The following is an 18192-nucleotide window of genomic DNA, read 5'->3' on the forward strand; positions in this document are numbered from 1 at the left end:
TTCCATACATATATCCAAAACTTGAGCAAGATATAAACAATATGTGTAAAATAATCCATTTATCAACATAAAATATGTTTATATTTAATATTCCCGCCAGACTCTGTGCTGCTATCGATTACCGATCTTTAAACTTATCGATAACTTTTTTCATATGCACATCTCTATTTTTATGTTATTGTGAAATCTGGCGCCGAATTGTTTAAATCTACTAAAATTAATAATTAAACGTAAACCATGTCGCGTGACTCGCTTCTATCGTGGATGCGAAATCTTGGAGAGAAGGGCCGTCAAAGTGAGCTGGAGTTGCTGATTCAAAACAAGCCCATCAAGGAGGTAAGAGTCCCTGAAGTTGAGGCGTCTGAAAAATAGCAAAGTTAATTTGTTTTTTAGCTGACTGACACTCTATGTGCAACAATGTGCCGCAGCGAGGGAATAACGTATTGGAACTACTTTCTCCTGGGCTTCAATCCAGACAGTCAGGAGGCACGAGAGAAGCGATTCGCCTGCGTGCGCAGTTTTATGGACGGACTGCGGAGCATGGAGCTCAGCTACAAACAGACCTTCGATCTGATCACGCGCCTGTCCCAGGACCTTGTCACCTTCTCATCCGACCAGCTGGCCTGGATCGTGGAGCATTGTATTGACGGGTTGCGTCTGGGAGACGCCAAGTGCGTGGGCTGGAAGGACCTGCTTCCAGATGCCCTCTCCTTGCTGTCGGCCAGGCCGCGGTTCCTTCTAAACGGAATATATGTTGAAGGAGATGAGTACAGGAAGGCTACAGTTCGAAGTATTTCGACCATGCAATGGCCATCAACGATACTCACTCCTATTGCCGATATGTTCAAGTGGGTTATGTGGCTCTTGTTTGCATCCCAACTTAGTTAACGAAACTCTTTATGTTAGGAATATGAACCTGAGCAACGCCGAGGTCGTGACTGTGCTGAACAAGTTTTCTGGGGCCCTGCAGGAGTTGTCTCCCATGGAGCTGCCTGCTTTGTGCTTCCAGCTCTTTTCCATGTGCACTACTGCCTCTCAGTTGATTATTCCTTTGCTGGCACTGGAGAAGTACTTTCATCGCAATTTTTACAAGCGCCTGTTCTCGGATATGTGCAGTAACTCCACAAACCTGGACAGCATTGGTGGGTCACACTTCTGTGGCATTTATTTATGGTTTTATATTACTAAAATAACTTCCGGTAGACTCCTATTCGGACAAGGAACTTCGGGAGGCGGAGGAGACTATACTACATCATTTAAACTACTGTACTATGTACAAGTTAACAGAGAAACACTTGGCCATAATGCTGAGAGTAAGCTATCCAAATTTAAGAGTATCTATCGACGATTTAAATAACAAATACTGTGTACTTTTTAGAACTTCCAGCACATGCCCGATGTGGTACTTACTCCTTTTATGCTCAGCGCCATTATATCCATGACGACAATAAATCGCGATCCGGAGTCCGCACGCACCTCTCACTCCATTCTGCTGCCCTTTTTGCGTAATGTTATAAAAAATAACGAAGAAGAACGCACCTTGGCTGACTATTCCGTGTGGTATCGAGATACTTTGCAGCGTAAACAGGTTGATCTGCAACAGGTTTTTGCGGTGCTGATAGATCAGAACAAAGATGGCAAGGATGTGATCACACCCGGCCTGGTTCACTTGATATTCTATTTGCTTAAATCTCATTCGCCCAAGATGCACACCTTGTCCATTACATTTTTAACGAAATTCATACGGAAGCGCTTCATTTTTGGTCAGGGAATAATCAAGTTAATTTCTGAATGGATGATTGTATACCAGGATCAAAATCAGTTCTCGGGTTAGTAACCCTTGTTATTTATTTAATAACTGATTAAAATGAGTGACTATTACAGAATGTCTCACCCTACTGAGCGTGGCAGATACGTACACCGTCTCGGAGTGTATAAAGACCATTCAAAATGTTATGGAGCACATGCAATGGGTAAGTCGGATAAAGGAATATTGGTATGCAGGAACCTATAGCTATTGTTACTTTTCCTCAGCTTTCTGGTGAGCAAGCCATGCGGATGATGAACTTTATTCTGCCCCTCTTAAAAATATCTAATCGCGTTCGCGATGCTTTGATTGATGTTCTTTGCAAGTCCATGAGCTCAAGGTGGGTGCAAAGTCCTAGTAAAATCTATTAAGAAGTGTTTCAATTTTTTTTTTTTTTTTTTTAGCGGCATTCAAAAACGTCGAATGGCCATTTATGGCTTCTGCATGATCCTAAAGCAGCTCAACAACAGCAATGCTGTGCGTCAGACCTCCAGTGCCACCAGCTTCTGCACGCAGCACAGTATTTCTGGTTACTCCATGATGACCCAGAACACGCTGGGAAGTCGTAGCAATCCGCAGCGTAACTTTGACATGTTGACTCTGGAGATAATCGGAATGTTACGAAATTGCTTACAGCAGCAGTTCGATATTCGTTGTACCCTCTATGAGAGTAAGTTAGAGAATATATCTTTTCACCAATCATATTTTGATGCACAATTCATATATATAGATCTCCAGAGGGCCGTGGAGCTGAATGCCAAACTGGTGCCCCACGTCCTACAGGTCATCGATTGGCACTTTCGGAGCTTCTTTGAAACGCCAGCTGCTGAAGATGCTGGTGATGATTTGGACACAGTTTTTCGCATTCGCTACGACCAGTTGGCCACTGCCATTGATGAACAACATATGGAGATTCAGCTCAACGATAACCTTGGCCGGCTGATCCAGTTTGTGGCCAACTGTTTATCCATCTTTGAGCGAGCGCCAACGGGCTACGACACACGGGAGATGAATCGTCTTATGAATCTTTGTGAGCAACGAATGACGGCCAATAGATTACCCTTGGAGGACATTGTATGTGATATATAGATTCGTTTATAAATTAGCTCTAATAATAATGGATTACTCGTCTTTTTAGGCGCCCCCAGCCACACACCTTAAGTGCGCTTTGGTGCTGCAGCAACTAAATATCATCGAAGGACTTATTTCCCACTTGTTGCTTCGGTCTAAACCGCAAAACGATGCTGTGTCCCAGATTCTGCCTTTATTCAATCAGCATGTGAAGCTCTTGGAGAATCTCAAAACCCTGGCAGGTGCCTCAAAGAAGAGTTTGAAGCAATCAGCCAAGCAAGCGGCCAACAATACTTCGCGATCTAACACCTTTAATCTGACCATGAACGGGGTCCCAGTGAGGAGCATGTGCACGCAGCCGGAGAACATTTGGGACTTGGCTATACTGGAGAAACTGCTACATCTATTGCTGGAGTGAGTCACTACTATAATGTCCTTAAAGATTATATTTTAGGCAAATATTACAGTGACGTTGTGGCCTTTGCTTCACCCGAGAGGACCACTCTCTTGCGTTCAAATCAGCCTCTCGTGCGTTACACTATTAGTACTACTGCACAAAGACTGGAGGGCATACGCCAAGAACCGGACTATAAACAACTTAGCTACAGCAAGCGGACCTTTAAGCAACTAGCAGACATCACCAAGATCATATACGAGCGTTGCATTCGTCGGCTGCCCCAGTTGTGGCGAGAATTCGATATGGCCAGCTCCGCCTTGGCCGCTAAATGCTTTGCTGAGTGTCTTAGGACAGCCCATCAGGTTTATCCGAAGAAGTTCCAGGAATTCGTCAGGGTATTTGGTAATACACACCTAAAGTTAACTTGAACATAGCCTAAATAGAATAAATTTCAGATATGGCATCCTTAAACAAAGGCAAGGAAGTCACCTATATTGTTCAGGATGTCTTGGATGAGTTTATGACGGAGTATGGCAGCGATGAAGCCATATGCAACGATGAGTCCGTAGCCAAAGTGCCAGTTTACCTTTTGGAAGCTTTAGAAATTCTTCTGGATCACATTGAATTCGGAGAGCGGGCAGCCACCGAGTCGTACACTTGGCTGTTGCGCTTTTGCAGCAAATACGAGATCCTAAATGGCGAGATGGGCCTTGTACACCGAATGCTATTTACCCAGCGCCAGAAAACGCATTCGGGCCCATTCTTTGAGAGTATTGCCAGGCAATTGGGACTTGTGCTTGGCACCCAAAATGACAATTTGGCCTTGGATTCCATGGAGCTGAGTTTGAAATCTATAAGTACCGTGACAGCCGAGAGCTGTCTGCAGCACCTCTACGCAGCTGTACAGAAGCAGCTGACGGATGTGGATTATTTCGTTACCAAGGCCAATAATTTGAACTACAAATGCCAGATAGTTCCCGAAACGGATCAGATATACTGGCGAGGTAACCTAGATGCCATGGACCGTTCCATTTGCACTCAGATAATCCACATCTCGCGGACTCTTATGTGGCTTACGCACCTCTGCATTCCGCTGGGTTCCTCCATGGACGGTCTAATGAAGCTGCTGATCCAGCACTATACGTGCCTGAAAAACCTGGCCAAGCACTACATATCCTGCTTCTCGTCCGATGGAAGCGTGGAAAATATTCGTAGCACCAAGTAAGTTAAAGCTTTACTCTAAAAGGGTTCATTAATTCATACCTTTGATTGACAGATTTGAGCTGCTTCTTAGGGACGTGGGGAAACAACTGCCGGCCAATGTTTACGAGCTCATAACCTATATCGAAGCGAACACCCTGGATGAGGAAGCGCAACAGCATATTAAGAAGCGCAAGGTCCAGGCCGAGCGAGCCAAGATCCTCCGGGAGACAAGGCTGATTCCCAAAGTCATTATGGTCATCGAGGACTTCAACAAGCACATTATCCTGCTGTCCAAGAAGACCAAGACCCAGAACAGGCTGACAGACTACTTGCACTTGGGCACTATGCGTGACTTTGATATCAAGTCGACCGATTTGAAGGCGGCCATAGAGCGTAGTTTATCGGATGGCCGTAATATATCCGAAGAGGATAGCAACGCGGAGGATCAGGAGGATGAAGTAGAGGAGGATGCCCAGTCCACCACCTACCCGGCAGATGAGAGTGAGGCGGAGGCCGAATCGGAAGTGGAGCCTGAGGACGTTGAAGAGCCAGTAGTAGTGGAAAAAAAGACGCAGCGCCGTAGACGTGCACCCAGTAGTGAGTCGGAGGATACTCAACCAAAACGGAAAAGAGGCCGCAAGCCCACCAGTGAAAAACAAGAATCTAATGCAAAGACGCATCCAGATAGCTCAAAAACTAAGAACCTGAAAACGGATTCAAATAAACAGGTCAAAAAAGCAGCTCAGGCCGCATCAGACGAGAATAAGAGGCCCAAGAGATTTGCAGAAAAGAAAGAGGAAAACCAAAGGGCAAAGGAAATCACAGAAGTCTCAAAGCCGGAAAAACGCGAAACTAAAGATAAGCCTCGAATCAGCCGACGACTAGGACTTGGGCGCTCGGGGAAGATGTGAGTTCAATTTAAAAAGGTTTTTTGTTATTTTATCTTCTTGTAAATTGCATTTCATACAAGAGTTCTAAATTCTCATACACAAATCCACTATGTATAAAAAATTGATTTATTTTAATTTCAAATTCATGTCAAAGGTTTTTTTAGCCATTTTAGGGGCTGATAAATAATATCTCGCATCGTACACATTCTACCACTGCAAAAAAAAGGTATTAGTTGCCAAATATTGCAATAAATATAAATATATATATATGTATATACTTACAACTTGATCATGTCCATGGCCAGAGACATGGACATTTCCATTGCTGTCCACGGAAACTGTTCGTCCGTCCGGTCGCTTCCACTCCGAAACGTTGTCATTCCACACGCCAGCTTGATCGTCACGAGCCACAAAATTCTCACCCTGCACGCGGGCATCATTAATGCTGCGACTGCTCCTCTGCACCACAAATCCTCCGTTGCCATAGTCCACAGTGCGACCAGGACGCTCCACGTGGAACTGGGGGCTGCGGCGCTCCCTTTGGACCACAAATCCTCCTGAACCGACATCGACAGTACGACCAGGACGCTCCACATGGAACTGAGGGCTGCGCCTCTGCCTTTGAACCACAAATCCACCGTTTCCGTAGTCCACAGTGCGACCAGGTCGCTCCACATGGAACTGGGGGCTGCGGCTCTGCCTTTGAACCACAAATCCACCGTTGCCGTAATCAACCGTGCGACCAGGCCTCTCCACATGAAGCTGGGGGCTACGTGGTCTACGTAGAGCAGGGCCACCGGCAGCTACGGGATAGGACGAAGAGGGATTTACAGCGACAAGACCAGGACCGCTGATTGTATGGGAACCATACAGCATAGGATAGCATGAGATTACAAAAGAGTTCGTTAGATTTGTATATCCCTTAACACTACCTGGTCGTCCAGCCTTCCTATGATTTACATAGGTGTTGCCTAGTTCGTCCGTGTAGACGTGTTCCTTGGGCGCCGATGAGTGCTGGAACTGGCCGGCCACTCCGGGCACAGTGTACGCGCCATCGTTCTGTCCTCGTATGTAGACTTGATTGCCCGGCGTGCCAAAGACGTGGGGTCCATTCCGGCCATCGTATGTGTGCTGGGGATCGGCAGCTGCCGTGGGAATAATAAATCTGAGATTATTCTGTGCTGCGGAGTGGCCATGAATGGGGTTGCTAACCGACGCAGAGTAGACCGCAAACGATCGCCACGAGTAGTCCAAAAATATGCATTACGACCAGTGTGTTCTGAAGCTGAGCTATAACTAACTGGCTTGACTTGCTCACGGTATTTATAAGTAGCTGCGCAGTAGTCCAAGATCAGGTACACATTCACAAATTAGCGACAGCTTCTGAAAAATTCCCAAACGTCACCGCACCCTCTCGGAATCGGGAATGATAAGGGAATACGAGCGGGAATTCCACAAACCGATCGAACATATTGACCCCAAAGCAATCACCGATGCTGATCATTAAACGCATCGCACGGGCTGCTTTGTCTACCAAACCTGATTGTGCATTTTGTAAACAATATCAAAGCTTATCTATCTCACAAACAAATTACTAAAACACGCAATCAACACTTGTGATACGACATAATTTTATGATTTCCTTTGTATTGTTTAGTTTATTTCCTTTTGTTTTTTATAAAGATAGACAAAGACCAGGGCTCGATAGAAAAAGATAAACACATTGAAACATTAACATTAAATAAAAAGTAATGTCGGGCTTGGTGTCGGGTCGGTGTAGCGTTTGTACTGACATTTGGCTTCGCAGGAGATAGGAGCTAGTCCTCCGGCACCTTCCACTGCAACTGCTTGCCCCGCTCGTACAGGTTCTTGAGTGCGTTGGTGAACTTCTTTTCTGCCTGCAGCTGCAAATAGTGTTTGTAGAGCTGCAGGGTAGTGCGTGCATCCTCGATGGAGTCATGTGTCTCGGACTGGATCTTGGACCCTGGATTTAGGGGAAGTTTTGATTCGTAAATCGATAAAAAACTAGAAAGTACAAACCCAAAAAGTGCCAGGCCAGGAATCTAAGCGACACCATTCGATGGTGGGGCAAATGGAATAGGTGCACCGTGTCGATTATCTGCTCCGACGGCACATAGATGTTTATGACCCTAAAGTCGTTTTTGAGACCGTGTCCGACAAAAATGACGCCGACATCGACCAGATACTTAAGCTTCTGGTACGAGTATTTGAGGGCCGTCAATCGCTTCTTGCTGAAGTTGGCGTCCAAGTCACCGGGCTTGATGCCCGAAAACTGTGTTAGATAGTCCACCACTTTCTCCTGTGTGGAGATGTAGTCGTCCATGAATGGAACTCCCTCATCCGTGCCTTGTCTGTAATTACACTTATGTCAACAAAGAATTTTATTGGAACAGCAGTGTGGGTTGAAGCGTTACCCCCGAATACAGGAGATGCGTGCCACACTCATGTGACAGGGCTTAATGGTCGCCGTCTTGCCATCCGGACGAATCTCGTTCTCCTCAGGATTCAAGGTAACGAATTCAGCATCCATTGCGACCAGGTCACCGGACTGCGGCATCTCGTTCTCTTGCAGTGGCTTCAGGGTGGCGTCCGTACTCAGGTTGCCTGGTATGGGACCGCCCATGTCCTGACAACAAGCAAACAACGATTAGGTCTCCACGGGGAGAAATTCTAGGCAAACGCACCTCTAGGAAAGGATTAGTAAGGTTGGTTGGCGAATCGCCGCAGCTGCTCTCTGATGGTATGGCCGGCTCGTCACTGTCTGTGACAGTGGAGCTGGAAGTGCTTGCAGTCTCCAAGTCATCCTCGACGCTCTTGTAGAACAAGACGCAGGGCATCTTCCAATCTAGAGTGAACCACACCGACTCTTGTGGCGACACGGGAGAAATGCTAATAAAAGCATACAAAATTTGTTTTAAAAGTAATATAAACCTGATTGTATACGGTACAACCCACCTGAAATCGTTGAAAATGTACCATTGATGCTGGAGATCCTCAGGGGATTCGGCCAACTTCATGGTATGATATTGACGGTGGACGTTGATCAGAGAAACCAGGTTCTTTTGAGTGCCGTCATCAACTTGGCAGACCACCGCGTGAAGAGCGTACATGCGTTCATTGTCGCTGGCCTTGGGTGACAATTTCTCAGCCTCCTCCTCCTGCTGTTCAGATTTATCCGATTGAGTTTGTACCTGCAGTTCCCCTTGCTCGTTGATATCCATGGTGAAGGTCAAGGGAAACCAGGACTTCTGCCGTCCATTGGGTGAGCTGTTGGCGTTGCCTGCCGATTGGGTGCTGGTGTGCGATGGTGACTTTCTGCAAGAACTGTTCGTTACAAGCTCGGTATAGAAAAATAGAAAAAATGTTACTAACCGATCGGGATGCATGAAGTGACAGTCGCTACGTGAACAGTTAGCTCCATAGCGGCAGGGTTTGCTGGTGCTCAAGGAAGCTGCTGCTTCGGCTGAGGGCTTCTCGCTGCACCGATTGAGCTGGCGCTTCAGGAAGCTAATGTCTTTCTCATTGTTAAGGCCGCAGTTAATGGCCAGAGTATGCGGCAGAGATGTGACCTGGAATAAAGGTAACTTTTTAACTCATAATATAAAAGAAGGATAAGCTGGCTCACCTTCACGCTCTGGTTAGTGGGGGAAAACTTCTTGCAGTTCTCGCAAAAGGCCTGAATGCTCTTCTCCGAACTGAGGGAGCGCTTTAGAATGGTGCCAAAGTGAAAATACTGCTCGCTATCCTTGACGTTGGTGGGATACGACAGGTTACAGGCCAGCTGGATGGTTTCCTTTGATTTCTCAGCCTGGCATTTAATGCAGCGATTGACACATATCTGCTTGGTGCCAAAGATCTTACTGATTTCTGTTTCGGCGTTTATTTTGCTGCGTTCGAGATCCGCGTCTTCTTTCGAATTATCATCTGTTGGCGGATGGAACAAAAAAGGTAGCCTGGGAGAGACCTTTTCAAGCCATTACTTACCACAAATAGACTCGTACAAGTCCGACGATCCACTTGTTTCGGATGCCGGGCTCGGGTTTTCAGCTAAGCATAAACGAAGGTACATGGGTCAGTGTGAGTTTCTTATCAAAAAATTAATTTCAGGTGGTTACCAGCTGTAGTTGTTTGCACGGATCCGCTTGACGCAGAGGAGTTCTTGCTGGAATCGAAGATTTCGTAATGCATTTGATGCAGAATGAATCGGTTCCAGTTCTGAGAATGTGCATATATATATTACATGTTAATAAAGCCAATCTAACCCTTTACTTGCCTGAATAAGTGTGATAAGGTTGACGTTGGAGGAGCGATCCGTCAGTATCAAGCCCAATGCTGAGGCCTCCGGCACTGTGCGAAAAGAGCGCAGGAAATTGCTAGCCTGGCAGGGCGATGAAGCTGCAAAAGACGAGAGCATCAGATGTACTTTACAGCAGCCAAGTTACCATGTAGATGGACCCACCGCTACTTTTGTCCAGCATGTGGAAGAGAAAGCCCAGCTCACAGGACAGGCAAAATTCTTTGCTGCACGAGTGCTCCATCAACTTGGCTCGCAAAGGCTCTGTAAAGTATAAGATCTAATGGGGACAGGAAATTCATTATTTACATTACTTAAAGATGAATAAGAATATGAAATAATCAAACCTGCAGCATGGCATTGCAATAGGAGTTGGGCAATGTGGCCTCCAGCCCGGCAAAGCACGTCTGGTTATGCTGCTCAAAGTCAAAGTCCTGAGTGCCCAGCTTTGTGTACTTCAGCTCCACCTTGCGATACCGCCTTGGAATGATCTTGACGCCGTTCTCCGTCTTTGCCACGGCAGCCGCTCCATTGCCGTTCGCCATATTTGCGCCGCCTTGCTCGATGATGTACGGAATCTGATTGCGACGTGCGTTGCGTGGATTCGGCGAATAGCCGATGGGTCCTTGCATTTTCATATTGTTCAGTACCTCGGGATCGATGGTCTTGGGCCTGTGGTAGCTGTAGTGAAGCAGCTCCTCCGGCCAGTCCGAGAACCACTGCGTGCCTGTCGTCAAGTGCGGCAGCATGACCGACGATATTGGGAAGTTCGTGTCCGTTATGGATACTATTGGTAGCTGTGGCACAACGTCCGCAAATTCCGTGTTTCGCGAGAAGGGATTGAATTGCGGCTGCGGCGTCTGCACCGCGGCAATCATATTGATGTGTCCGGATTGGTCGCCAAATGCCATTGCCTGAGAGGAGGAGCTGATGTCGAAGCTAAGGCACTGGCTGCCATTGGTGTTGATCTGATACATTGAGACGCGCGGCTCGCTCAGCTCTACGGTGTCCACCAACTGGATCTGGCCGTAGCTGGAGACTACGGCCAACCGCGAAGTGAGCGAGGGCAGGAACTTCAGCATCTGCGGATCGATCATCATCTGAATGGGGGAGATTGGGCGCAGCATTCTCAAGTCGTAAACCATGAGGAATCGGTCAGCGGTAAGGCTGTTCTGCCGCCCACTGTAGCCGCACGAAATCAGCAGGTTGCCTTGGACGCTGAAATCGGAGAGGACATTGGTGTGCGTTTTGATCGTGTGCTGGACACTCAGGCTGTTCAGGTCGCGCAAAGTCACCGTTCCAAACTGGTCGCCGGCAAACAGAAAGCGCGAGTTCTTTCGCAGCACCGTGCAACCGGCGGCACCCAGATGCTCTAGCCGGGTTTCCTTCAGCGAGCGCATATCGAAGTCGATGAGGTCCTCCTGGAGCCCGGCCATGACCAGGCGATGTGGCGAAAGCTGCAGCATGCACACCATTTCCCTCATGTTGTTAGATCTGTCAAGATACGAGAAGTGCCATAAGAATGGAAGCAAGCCAAGCGAATGACGAAGGTTTACTTATGCGTGAACTTGGGCAGACCCCGGCGGATTTGGTGACGCAGCGAGGTCTGGGTGAGCACCAGCACTCCCGAGTCCAGGGTAGTGATCTGGCGGACAATGTCGCTGGCGTGCACCTGAAACGAGGTGTACTTCTGCATCGAGCTCGTGTAGTAGGAGGTAACATGGCCCTGGGAAAAGGAGACGAGAATTGCACTAGAAGAGACTAACATAGACTTGGTGCACACACCCCCTGGTTGCCCATCCACAGCAGCTCTTCGTAGTCGTCGAATGCCACGCTGGAGACGCCGAACTGGTCCCCGCCATCGGCCAGAACGGGTACCAATTCCACATAGTCCGGGTCGGTGGTCCCGATATTGAAGCCATTGAAGCTGGGCGAGAAATGTCCGTTTCCGCGCGCCCATCCCGCCTCGTATACACCTATTTGCAGAAACGTAAACACAAAACAAAGGAGAAAGCTCAGCGGCGAGTGTGTGTGTGTGCGGGCCAGCGGAGTCCCATGGCGGAGCCGTACTTAAAATGTCCTCCGAGGCGCCGATCGGATCCGTGCCGCAATAAACGTAATCCATCTGCGGCACTGGACAGTCTTCGCTCCGAATTTATCGTATATTTTCGCAAAATTTTACTGCAAAATTGCCAGAGTGTTGTTTTGTGCCGCCCGCGCCAGCTGTTTTTTCTTTCAGCTTCTCCTCACGTCAAATTTTCAGTGTGACCGAATGACGGAGGAAAAAAGCTAACTTCGGCACGCCGGAGTTTTTATACCCTTGAAAGAGTTTTATTAATATATATTTATGTTAAAAACAATTAAGTAATGGCTGCTCTCATTTAATTCACCTGTGACAGCTATATGATATAGTAGTCCGATTTTCATAAAATTTTACACAAAATTTTAGAATAATATAAAATGGCTCTATCTCAAATTTGATAAATATCTTTTGAAAACTGAAAAAGTTGTAATATTTTATGTAAACATTTTTCGACGGTTCCTATGGCAGCTAGATCGACTCGGCTGTTGATCCTGATCAAGAATATATATACTTTATATGGTCGGATATGTCTCCATCACTGCGTTGCAAACTTCCTAATAAAATGATAATGCTCTGAAATGGTATAAAAACACGCCAGTGTTGGAAATCGGCTGCCATTTTGGAGCATGCTGGCAATTGGAAAATTCCCGATCAGAATATTAAAATTTTCCCGAAAAAGCTACAAGACAATGTCTGACCTGCAGAAGATTGCGGATAACAACAAACGCGCGGAAGCACTGATCACCTCGATCGAATCCGAGGCAAGTTTTCCCCATTTCACAGCGAACTTTAAGTAAACATCTCTTTGCCACAGATCAATGCTATCCAGAAGCAGCTGGTGGAGCGGCAGAAGCAAGAGCTCACCAGGGAGAATGCTCTGTTGGCTAGGGAGGTGGAGGCCGCCTTGGCGCAGCTGGTGAAGCTGGAGCTAAAGAACGGCAAGAAGCAGATACCGGTGCCCGGATCCCGAGGACTCTGCACCAGTGCCGCCTCTGAGGCTCCCCCGGCTACAGCTGCAGTTTCCCCAGCTGCCGCTGCTGAGGCGGCGGCGTCCAAGACGGTCAAAGAGCCCAAGGAGAAGAAGGTGAAGGAGAAGAAACCGGCCGCCGAGAAGCCAGCTGCCGCTCCAGAGGCCCCGGTAGACGTCGGACGGCTCGATATGCGTGTGGGCAAGATCGTGGAAGTGGGTCGCCATCCCGACGCCGATAGCTTGTATCTGGAGAAGATCGACTGCGGAGAAGCTGCTCCGCGCACTGTGGTGTCGGGTCTGGTAAAGTTTGTGCCCCTGGAGGAGATGCAGAATCGTCTCGTGGTGGTCATGTGCAACCTGAAGCCGGCCAAGATGCGCGGCGTCACCTCGGAGGCCATGGTGATGTGCGCCTCGACGCCGGACAAAGTGGAGGTGCTCAGCCCTCCTGCCGGCGCTGTTCCCGGCGATCTGGTGCACTGCGAGGGATACCCGCGCCAGCCGGACGTCCAGCTCAACCCCAAAAAAAAGGTCTTCGAGGCGTGTGCTCCGGATCTAAAGACGAACGGGGAGCTGGTAGCCTGCTACAAGGGGTCCGCTCTCCATGTTCCCGGCAAGGGCAACGTTGTTGCCCAAACCCTCAAGAACGTCAATGTAAAGTGAGCGAGACAATAAACGAAAACTATCATCACTGCCTGCAAGGCATTACTCAGAGCTTCTATGAGATTTAGTTTTATTTCTCAGGACAGCAGTACATAACGACATTAAATTTAGCTTTAACAATAACATATACATATGTACTTATATATATATATGTATATATAATTAGGAAAGAGTACTACAAATGTATAAATTACTAAACAATTTGGCTGATTCCACACCGGTCTGGTCCAAGCTTAGCGGTTTCTCTGTTGTGGCGGAACTTGGGTCCGGAACACGGCATTCGAATTGGTCTCCACCACTATCGTCTTTGTCATGATGTCGTAGGCGGTACGGTTGTTCTTGAAGAAGATCATCACGACGCAGATGGGAAAGAGCAGCGTCATCACCATATTCTTGGCCAGAGCACGAGCGAAGGCCCGCAACAGACTGGGCGTCTGTGCCGGATAGAGCAAGGCACGCATTGGCTCCCGTTGCGGCTGTAGAACAAACTGCGGCAGGGGGGGCGCCTGCAGCGGCATGACAGCCTCCACATAGTGAATGCGAATCTTCATCAGCGACTTGCCGGGCGTGGCCCCGTTGCAGTAGGCGGTCCACACCGCCTCGTAGCAGCATACCGTGAGCTTGGTCAGGAGCTCGATGAGCAGCAGGTCGGTAGACATCGAGATGAAGTCGAACGAGATGTCGAAGAAGTTCATCAACAGGTCGTCCTCTTCCAGCGTTCGCCGCATCACCTCCTTGTCAAAGTCCAGGTCGAACAGGTTCACCACACCGAACGTAATGATGATCTTCAGGATAAACAGGATGAAGACATCGATTGTTTCCGCCACTGCTCGTTTCCAGAAGGGCGCCACCACGTACTCGTAGCCGCCCACTCGCTGTATGGTCTCCAGTTGCTGCGCCTCGTCGAGCACCCGGAAGCGGTTGAAGGTCTGTGGCGGTCCTGGCTGCCCTGGCGGCGGAGGACTCCCAGAATTGGGAATGGGCGGTCCTGCGAAAAGAGGCGTCGTCGCCGTGGGCTGGCCTAAGGTCACTGGGAGCGGCTGACCAGCTGTCTGTCCCTGGAATAACTGTGGGTAATTGGCCAGCAGATAGTAGGGAAACATGGACATTGCGTTCTGCGCAATCGACGCCTGTTTGGCCCACTCCGCGAGGGTGGCGAAGTACGCCTCCTTGGTGGACTGCTCCTGCTGCAAATCCGGCGTTGTATCGCTCATCTTGTGTTCAGTACTATTGTGTTAAAAGGAATGTTTTTATTATGAATTTGTTTTATTTATTTTTCCAGACCAAAGTTGACGTGTATGGAAGGCGGCGGGGTGTGTCGGCGCTGCGCAGCGAATGCTGTCTATACGGTTATGACACTCGGAAAAATTCATTAAATGTGACACTGCATTAAAAAATATATTATAACGGCCTGAAAATTAAAGCTGCAATTTTATGGCTTAGATTAAACATAAGTAGGTAATGCTTTTAAATCTCAAGCTTTGTAGTAGTTCGAAATGCAGTGAAGCAGTCATTTCCGACCCCATAAATATATATATATATATATATATATATATATATATATATATATATATATATATTTATGGGGTCGGAAATGACTGCTTAATATATATATATATATATATATATATATATATATTCATTATGAGCATGAGCAGAAGAATCTTTCATCATATCAATCATATTTTTTATCAAATATGTTCAAATTTAAAAAAAAGGGTTACATCGTCAAAATTAAAAAAAAAAGTTGAATTTCTTAGATTTTAAATTGCGGAATTGTTAACCTCATAAAAACTATCATGGGAAAGCTTTCCGAATTGAAATTACTATATTCCTGATCAGCATCAACAGCAGAGTCGATTTAGCTTTCTCCAAAAGGAAAACAAAAATTGACCAATTTTTTTAAAATTATATATGGGAAACAAAATTTTTTTTTTTAATTAATCAAATTTTACATTTTTTTAAATTTTAAATTGAGTATGTAGATTTATAGACCCAACAAAAATAAAAACAAATTGAATTTAGTGCATTTTCGGCATAGTTGTGATAGATTTAAAATTGGGTCCCCTGATCCAAAGGCAGACCAGAGTAAGCATTCTTTGTTGTTAATCCCATCCTTTCTCGTAGGCTTCATACATTAAGTTAACAATAATTAAACAACTCTTAACCACATACAATTGTCAGAATATTTTATTATTACACAGTTCGAAGTTGTTTGATTTATTCCTTAGACATAGCAACTTAAGAATCGAATACAATAAATCCGTCGACTTTCCAGCCATGATGATATATATATTTAAGATTCACATTGACAAACTGGCGCCATTACTCCTAGTTCAAGCCGTTTTAAAAGTACATTTTGCCAAATCTATAATTTACATTCACACCTGGCGTGGACGATTGGTTGTATGCATGCACGTGTATCAAATCCTAGCTAATATGTTCGAAAACAACATTTACATTTTGATTGGGAAGTGCGTTAAGTTCGTAGTTCAATTGTAATTAGAGGTTCGTGTGTTACACATGTATGTATTGGGGTTATAATTGGAATAGATTTGAACGAGCAGACGCGACCCGATCCTCGGTGGTCATAACCAACTCATCCTTCACATTTAATACAGTGGCGTGACAGTTAATTCTCCTATCAATATACGTATAGTTTCGCTCTTTCTAGAGTCCTATTGCAGGACAACTAACTACATACATAAGTTGGCAAGTTGTACAGATCATTGCAACACCGAGGGACAAGCACTCGTCGTGTCTTAAAATTAATTAAAGGAATACAACTATATAAATACACGCCGTATTTATTGCCAGACATTCCCGATATTTAGGTTTCCAAATTGCTGATTCAGATTTGATGGTACTGAGGAAACGGCGGGACCGGTGGTGGCAGCAAAACCGCCAGCTCCCTGCGGCTGGCCCATATTCAGGCCACTGGGCAGGGGTTGCATCAAGTTCATGGACAGGCCGCCTAGGTGCGGGTGATGTTGCTGTTGTGGCTGATGCTGCTGTTGTTGTGGAACCGATCCTAACAGTGGCATCCCGCTGAGGATGCTCTGGTTCGTCTGCATCAGGTTCGTCGCCGAGCCTTGGCCAGCGGCGGCAAATGGACTGCCTCCAGAGTTGGGAAACTGCCCGCCGCCGAAGTTAACGCCTCCAAGGCTCATGGCAGTGGCGCTGCTAATGGTCGCATTGCTGAAGGCATTCGGCGCGGCCATCACTGGCGAGTTATACATACTGACCGAGTTCGGCGGCGTCATAAACTGGTGTGGAATCTGCTGCTGCTGTTGCTGATGCATGTACCCGCCGGGCGCCATTCCCGTGAAGCCACCAAAGTTCATCTGCGGATTATGCGCAGCTGGTGCGTTGCCGTAGAGCGCGAGGATGCTGTCCTTGGAGAGCTTTCCAGACTGGTCCTTCTCGCTGCCTGTGGCGCCAAGAGATCCCTGGTTGAAGAAGTCCTGCTCCTCCTGGGCCAGCGAGTTTGGTTTCGCAGCCATCAGGCCGCCCGAGTCACCGTTGCTGCCGTTCAGCTTATCAGGCTGTCCGCCAATCGTCTCGGCACTGAGAAAGCTGGTGAAACTTTCGTTTTGGAAGTCTTGGCTGGCACTGGTTGCTGCCCCACCGCCGCCAACGCCCATCGGCTTGGTGGGCGACGACAGGCCTAAGAGGTCGCTTTCGCCGGCACTGCTATTGGTGCTGGTGTTTAGCTGGACGCGCTGCGTGGTCTTCGGGCTGCAGCCGCCGACTTGGTTGGGCTTCGGCTTGGGCAGTGGGGCGGGCAGGGGTGCGTTTTTGGAGGCCGATGAGGTCGAGGCGCTGGCGAGACGCTTGTCGGCACCACTCGACACCCCGCTGAGGCCCAAGCTGGCCTGGGAAGTCTTCTTTTTGCGCTTCTGCCGCTCCAGTTCCTCATCGATCTCCTTGGCCCAGTCCACTTTCGGTGGCGAGGGCGGCACCCACTCGCGGGCCAAGTACTTCTTGTGCTCGTACTTGGCCCGGATGAAGTTCTCCAGCGCTGTGTCCGTCTGCGGACGCCGGAATCCGTCAGGCAGCTGTGCCTCGTAGACGGCGCGGGCCCGCGAGTTGCCCATTTGCTGCAGCGAGATCACCTGCTCTGGGGTCCAGGTGTCCAGGTTGACGGATTTGACGCGCGATATGTGCACGCCCAGGTTGCGGTGGATACCGGCGCAGCGGATGCAGAGGAACATTCCTAGGTTCCAGGACGCCCAGCGAGGACCTGCGGAAGGAATGAAATCATAGTTTCACGATCACATGACACTGTTACAGTCCCACCCTACTGGCGAGGCGGCCAAGTGTTTATCTCGCCGCGGCACCGCCCCCACCTCTGTGCATTTTCGCCAGCGAAGCCAGCGTAGCACCCACATTTGTACATGTGCATCAGCAACTGGCCAATCTTTTATCAACAGCGCACCCCTGCCGCCGCGGATTTACCCACCCTTGGCGTCGCAGTCCACGCAGTATTTGTTGTCTTCATCGCGGAGCATCTGGGTCAGAAGGGTTTGGCACTTCTCCTGGATTAGTTTCGTGCGCTGGCCTGCATTTGAGGAGCTCATTTTCTGCACTTGTTTCGGTCTCCGCTTGGCCTGTTTATAAATGTATATCAAATGGGCTGGCGACGTGGCGTGGACGACGGGAGTGTTTTTGGCTTATCTCTGCTTCACATGGATGTTTAAATACCACAAAAACGATAATTTTTACAATGGAAACTCCAATTTTTTTTTTGCCTGGTCAAAAGAAAAGATGCAGTGTTACCAGTTTTGATTCAGCAA

The 18192-nt window shown here is 47.8% G+C and overlaps 6 protein-coding genes across 10 annotated transcripts; 2 read left to right on the forward strand and 4 right to left on the reverse strand.

Moving 5' to 3' along the window:
- Positions 1–145: 145 nt before the first annotated feature.
- Positions 146–12505, forward strand: FANCI (Fanconi anemia complementation group I). 3 transcript variants are annotated; one of them, XM_086826848.1, is made up of 14 exons: positions 146–336; positions 394–848; positions 907–1142; positions 1204–1313; positions 1379–1829; positions 1885–1973; positions 2035–2147; positions 2212–2477; positions 2538–2881; positions 2946–3292; positions 3346–3677; positions 3731–4496; positions 4552–5385; positions 12239–12505. In XM_086826848.1, exons 1-14 carry the CDS (start codon positions 238–240, stop codon positions 12330–12332), a joined length of 4536 nt encoding a protein of 1511 aa, XP_086682974.1. In that variant the 5' UTR covers positions 146–237; the 3' UTR covers positions 12333–12505. The 3 variants fall into 3 exon arrangements, with proteins under 3 accessions (XP_086682974.1, XP_086682975.1, XP_020800988.2); XM_086826849.1 differs by having other exon boundaries at positions 12235–12346; XM_020945329.2 differs by lacking the exon at positions 12239–12505 and having other exon boundaries at positions 4552–5641.
- On the reverse strand, positions 5477–6741 carry BaraB (Baramicin B). Of its 2 annotated transcripts, XM_086826852.1 has the most exons (4): positions 6581–6741; positions 6299–6513; positions 5651–6235; positions 5477–5581 (listed from the first exon to the last, which is right to left on the reverse strand). In XM_086826852.1, the coding sequence occupies exons 1-4, from the start codon at positions 6630–6632 to the stop codon at positions 5576–5578; spliced, it is 858 nt and encodes a 285-aa protein (XP_086682978.1). In that variant the 5' UTR covers positions 6633–6741; the 3' UTR covers positions 5477–5575. The 2 variants fall into 2 exon arrangements, with proteins under 2 accessions (XP_086682978.1, XP_086682977.1); XM_086826851.1 differs by having other exon boundaries at positions 5651–6513.
- On the reverse strand, positions 6999–11972 carry PAN2 (PAN2-PAN3 deadenylation complex catalytic subunit PAN2). The gene is made up of 15 exons (XM_020945289.2): positions 11754–11972; positions 11469–11659; positions 11240–11409; positions 10031–11177; positions 9849–9963; positions 9663–9784; positions 9505–9604; positions 9374–9436; positions 9015–9313; positions 8762–8958; positions 8345–8704; positions 8074–8278; positions 7804–8015; positions 7409–7740; positions 6999–7352 (listed from the first exon to the last, which is right to left on the reverse strand). Exons 1-15 carry the CDS (start codon positions 11806–11808, stop codon positions 7186–7188), a joined length of 3735 nt encoding a protein of 1244 aa, XP_020800948.1. The 5' UTR covers positions 11809–11972; the 3' UTR covers positions 6999–7185.
- Positions 12326–13454, forward strand: AIMP1 (aaRS-interacting multifunctional protein 1). The gene is made up of 2 exons (XM_020945291.2): positions 12326–12527; positions 12581–13454. Exons 1-2 carry the CDS (start codon positions 12393–12395, stop codon positions 13394–13396), a joined length of 951 nt encoding a protein of 316 aa, XP_020800950.2. The 5' UTR covers positions 12326–12392; the 3' UTR covers positions 13397–13454.
- Positions 13450–14914, reverse strand: LOC110178239 (uncharacterized). The gene is made up of 2 exons (XM_020945290.2): positions 14681–14914; positions 13450–14623 (listed from the first exon to the last, which is right to left on the reverse strand). The coding sequence occupies exons 1-2, from the start codon at positions 14767–14769 to the stop codon at positions 13630–13632; spliced, it is 1083 nt and encodes a 360-aa protein (XP_020800949.2). The 5' UTR covers positions 14770–14914; the 3' UTR covers positions 13450–13629.
- A 654-nt stretch (positions 14915–15568) lies between these two features.
- Positions 15569–18192, reverse strand: LOC110178398 (stromal membrane-associated protein 2). 2 transcript variants are annotated; one of them, XM_086826854.1, is made up of 2 exons: positions 17696–18192; positions 15569–17639 (listed from the first exon to the last, which is right to left on the reverse strand). In XM_086826854.1, the coding sequence occupies exon 2, from the start codon at positions 17608–17610 to the stop codon at positions 16204–16206; it is 1407 nt and encodes a 468-aa protein (XP_086682980.1). In that variant the 5' UTR covers positions 17611–17639; positions 17696–18192; the 3' UTR covers positions 15569–16203. The 2 variants fall into 2 exon arrangements, with proteins under 2 accessions (XP_086682980.1, XP_020801195.2); XM_020945536.2 differs by having other exon boundaries at positions 17859–18170.

This window comes from Drosophila serrata, unplaced genomic scaffold, assembly GCF_035046125.1.
Source record: "Drosophila serrata isolate PLE 108 unplaced genomic scaffold, ASM3504612v1 contig_165, whole genome shotgun sequence".
Lineage (NCBI taxonomy): Eukaryota > Metazoa > Arthropoda > Insecta > Diptera > Drosophilidae > Drosophila > Drosophila serrata.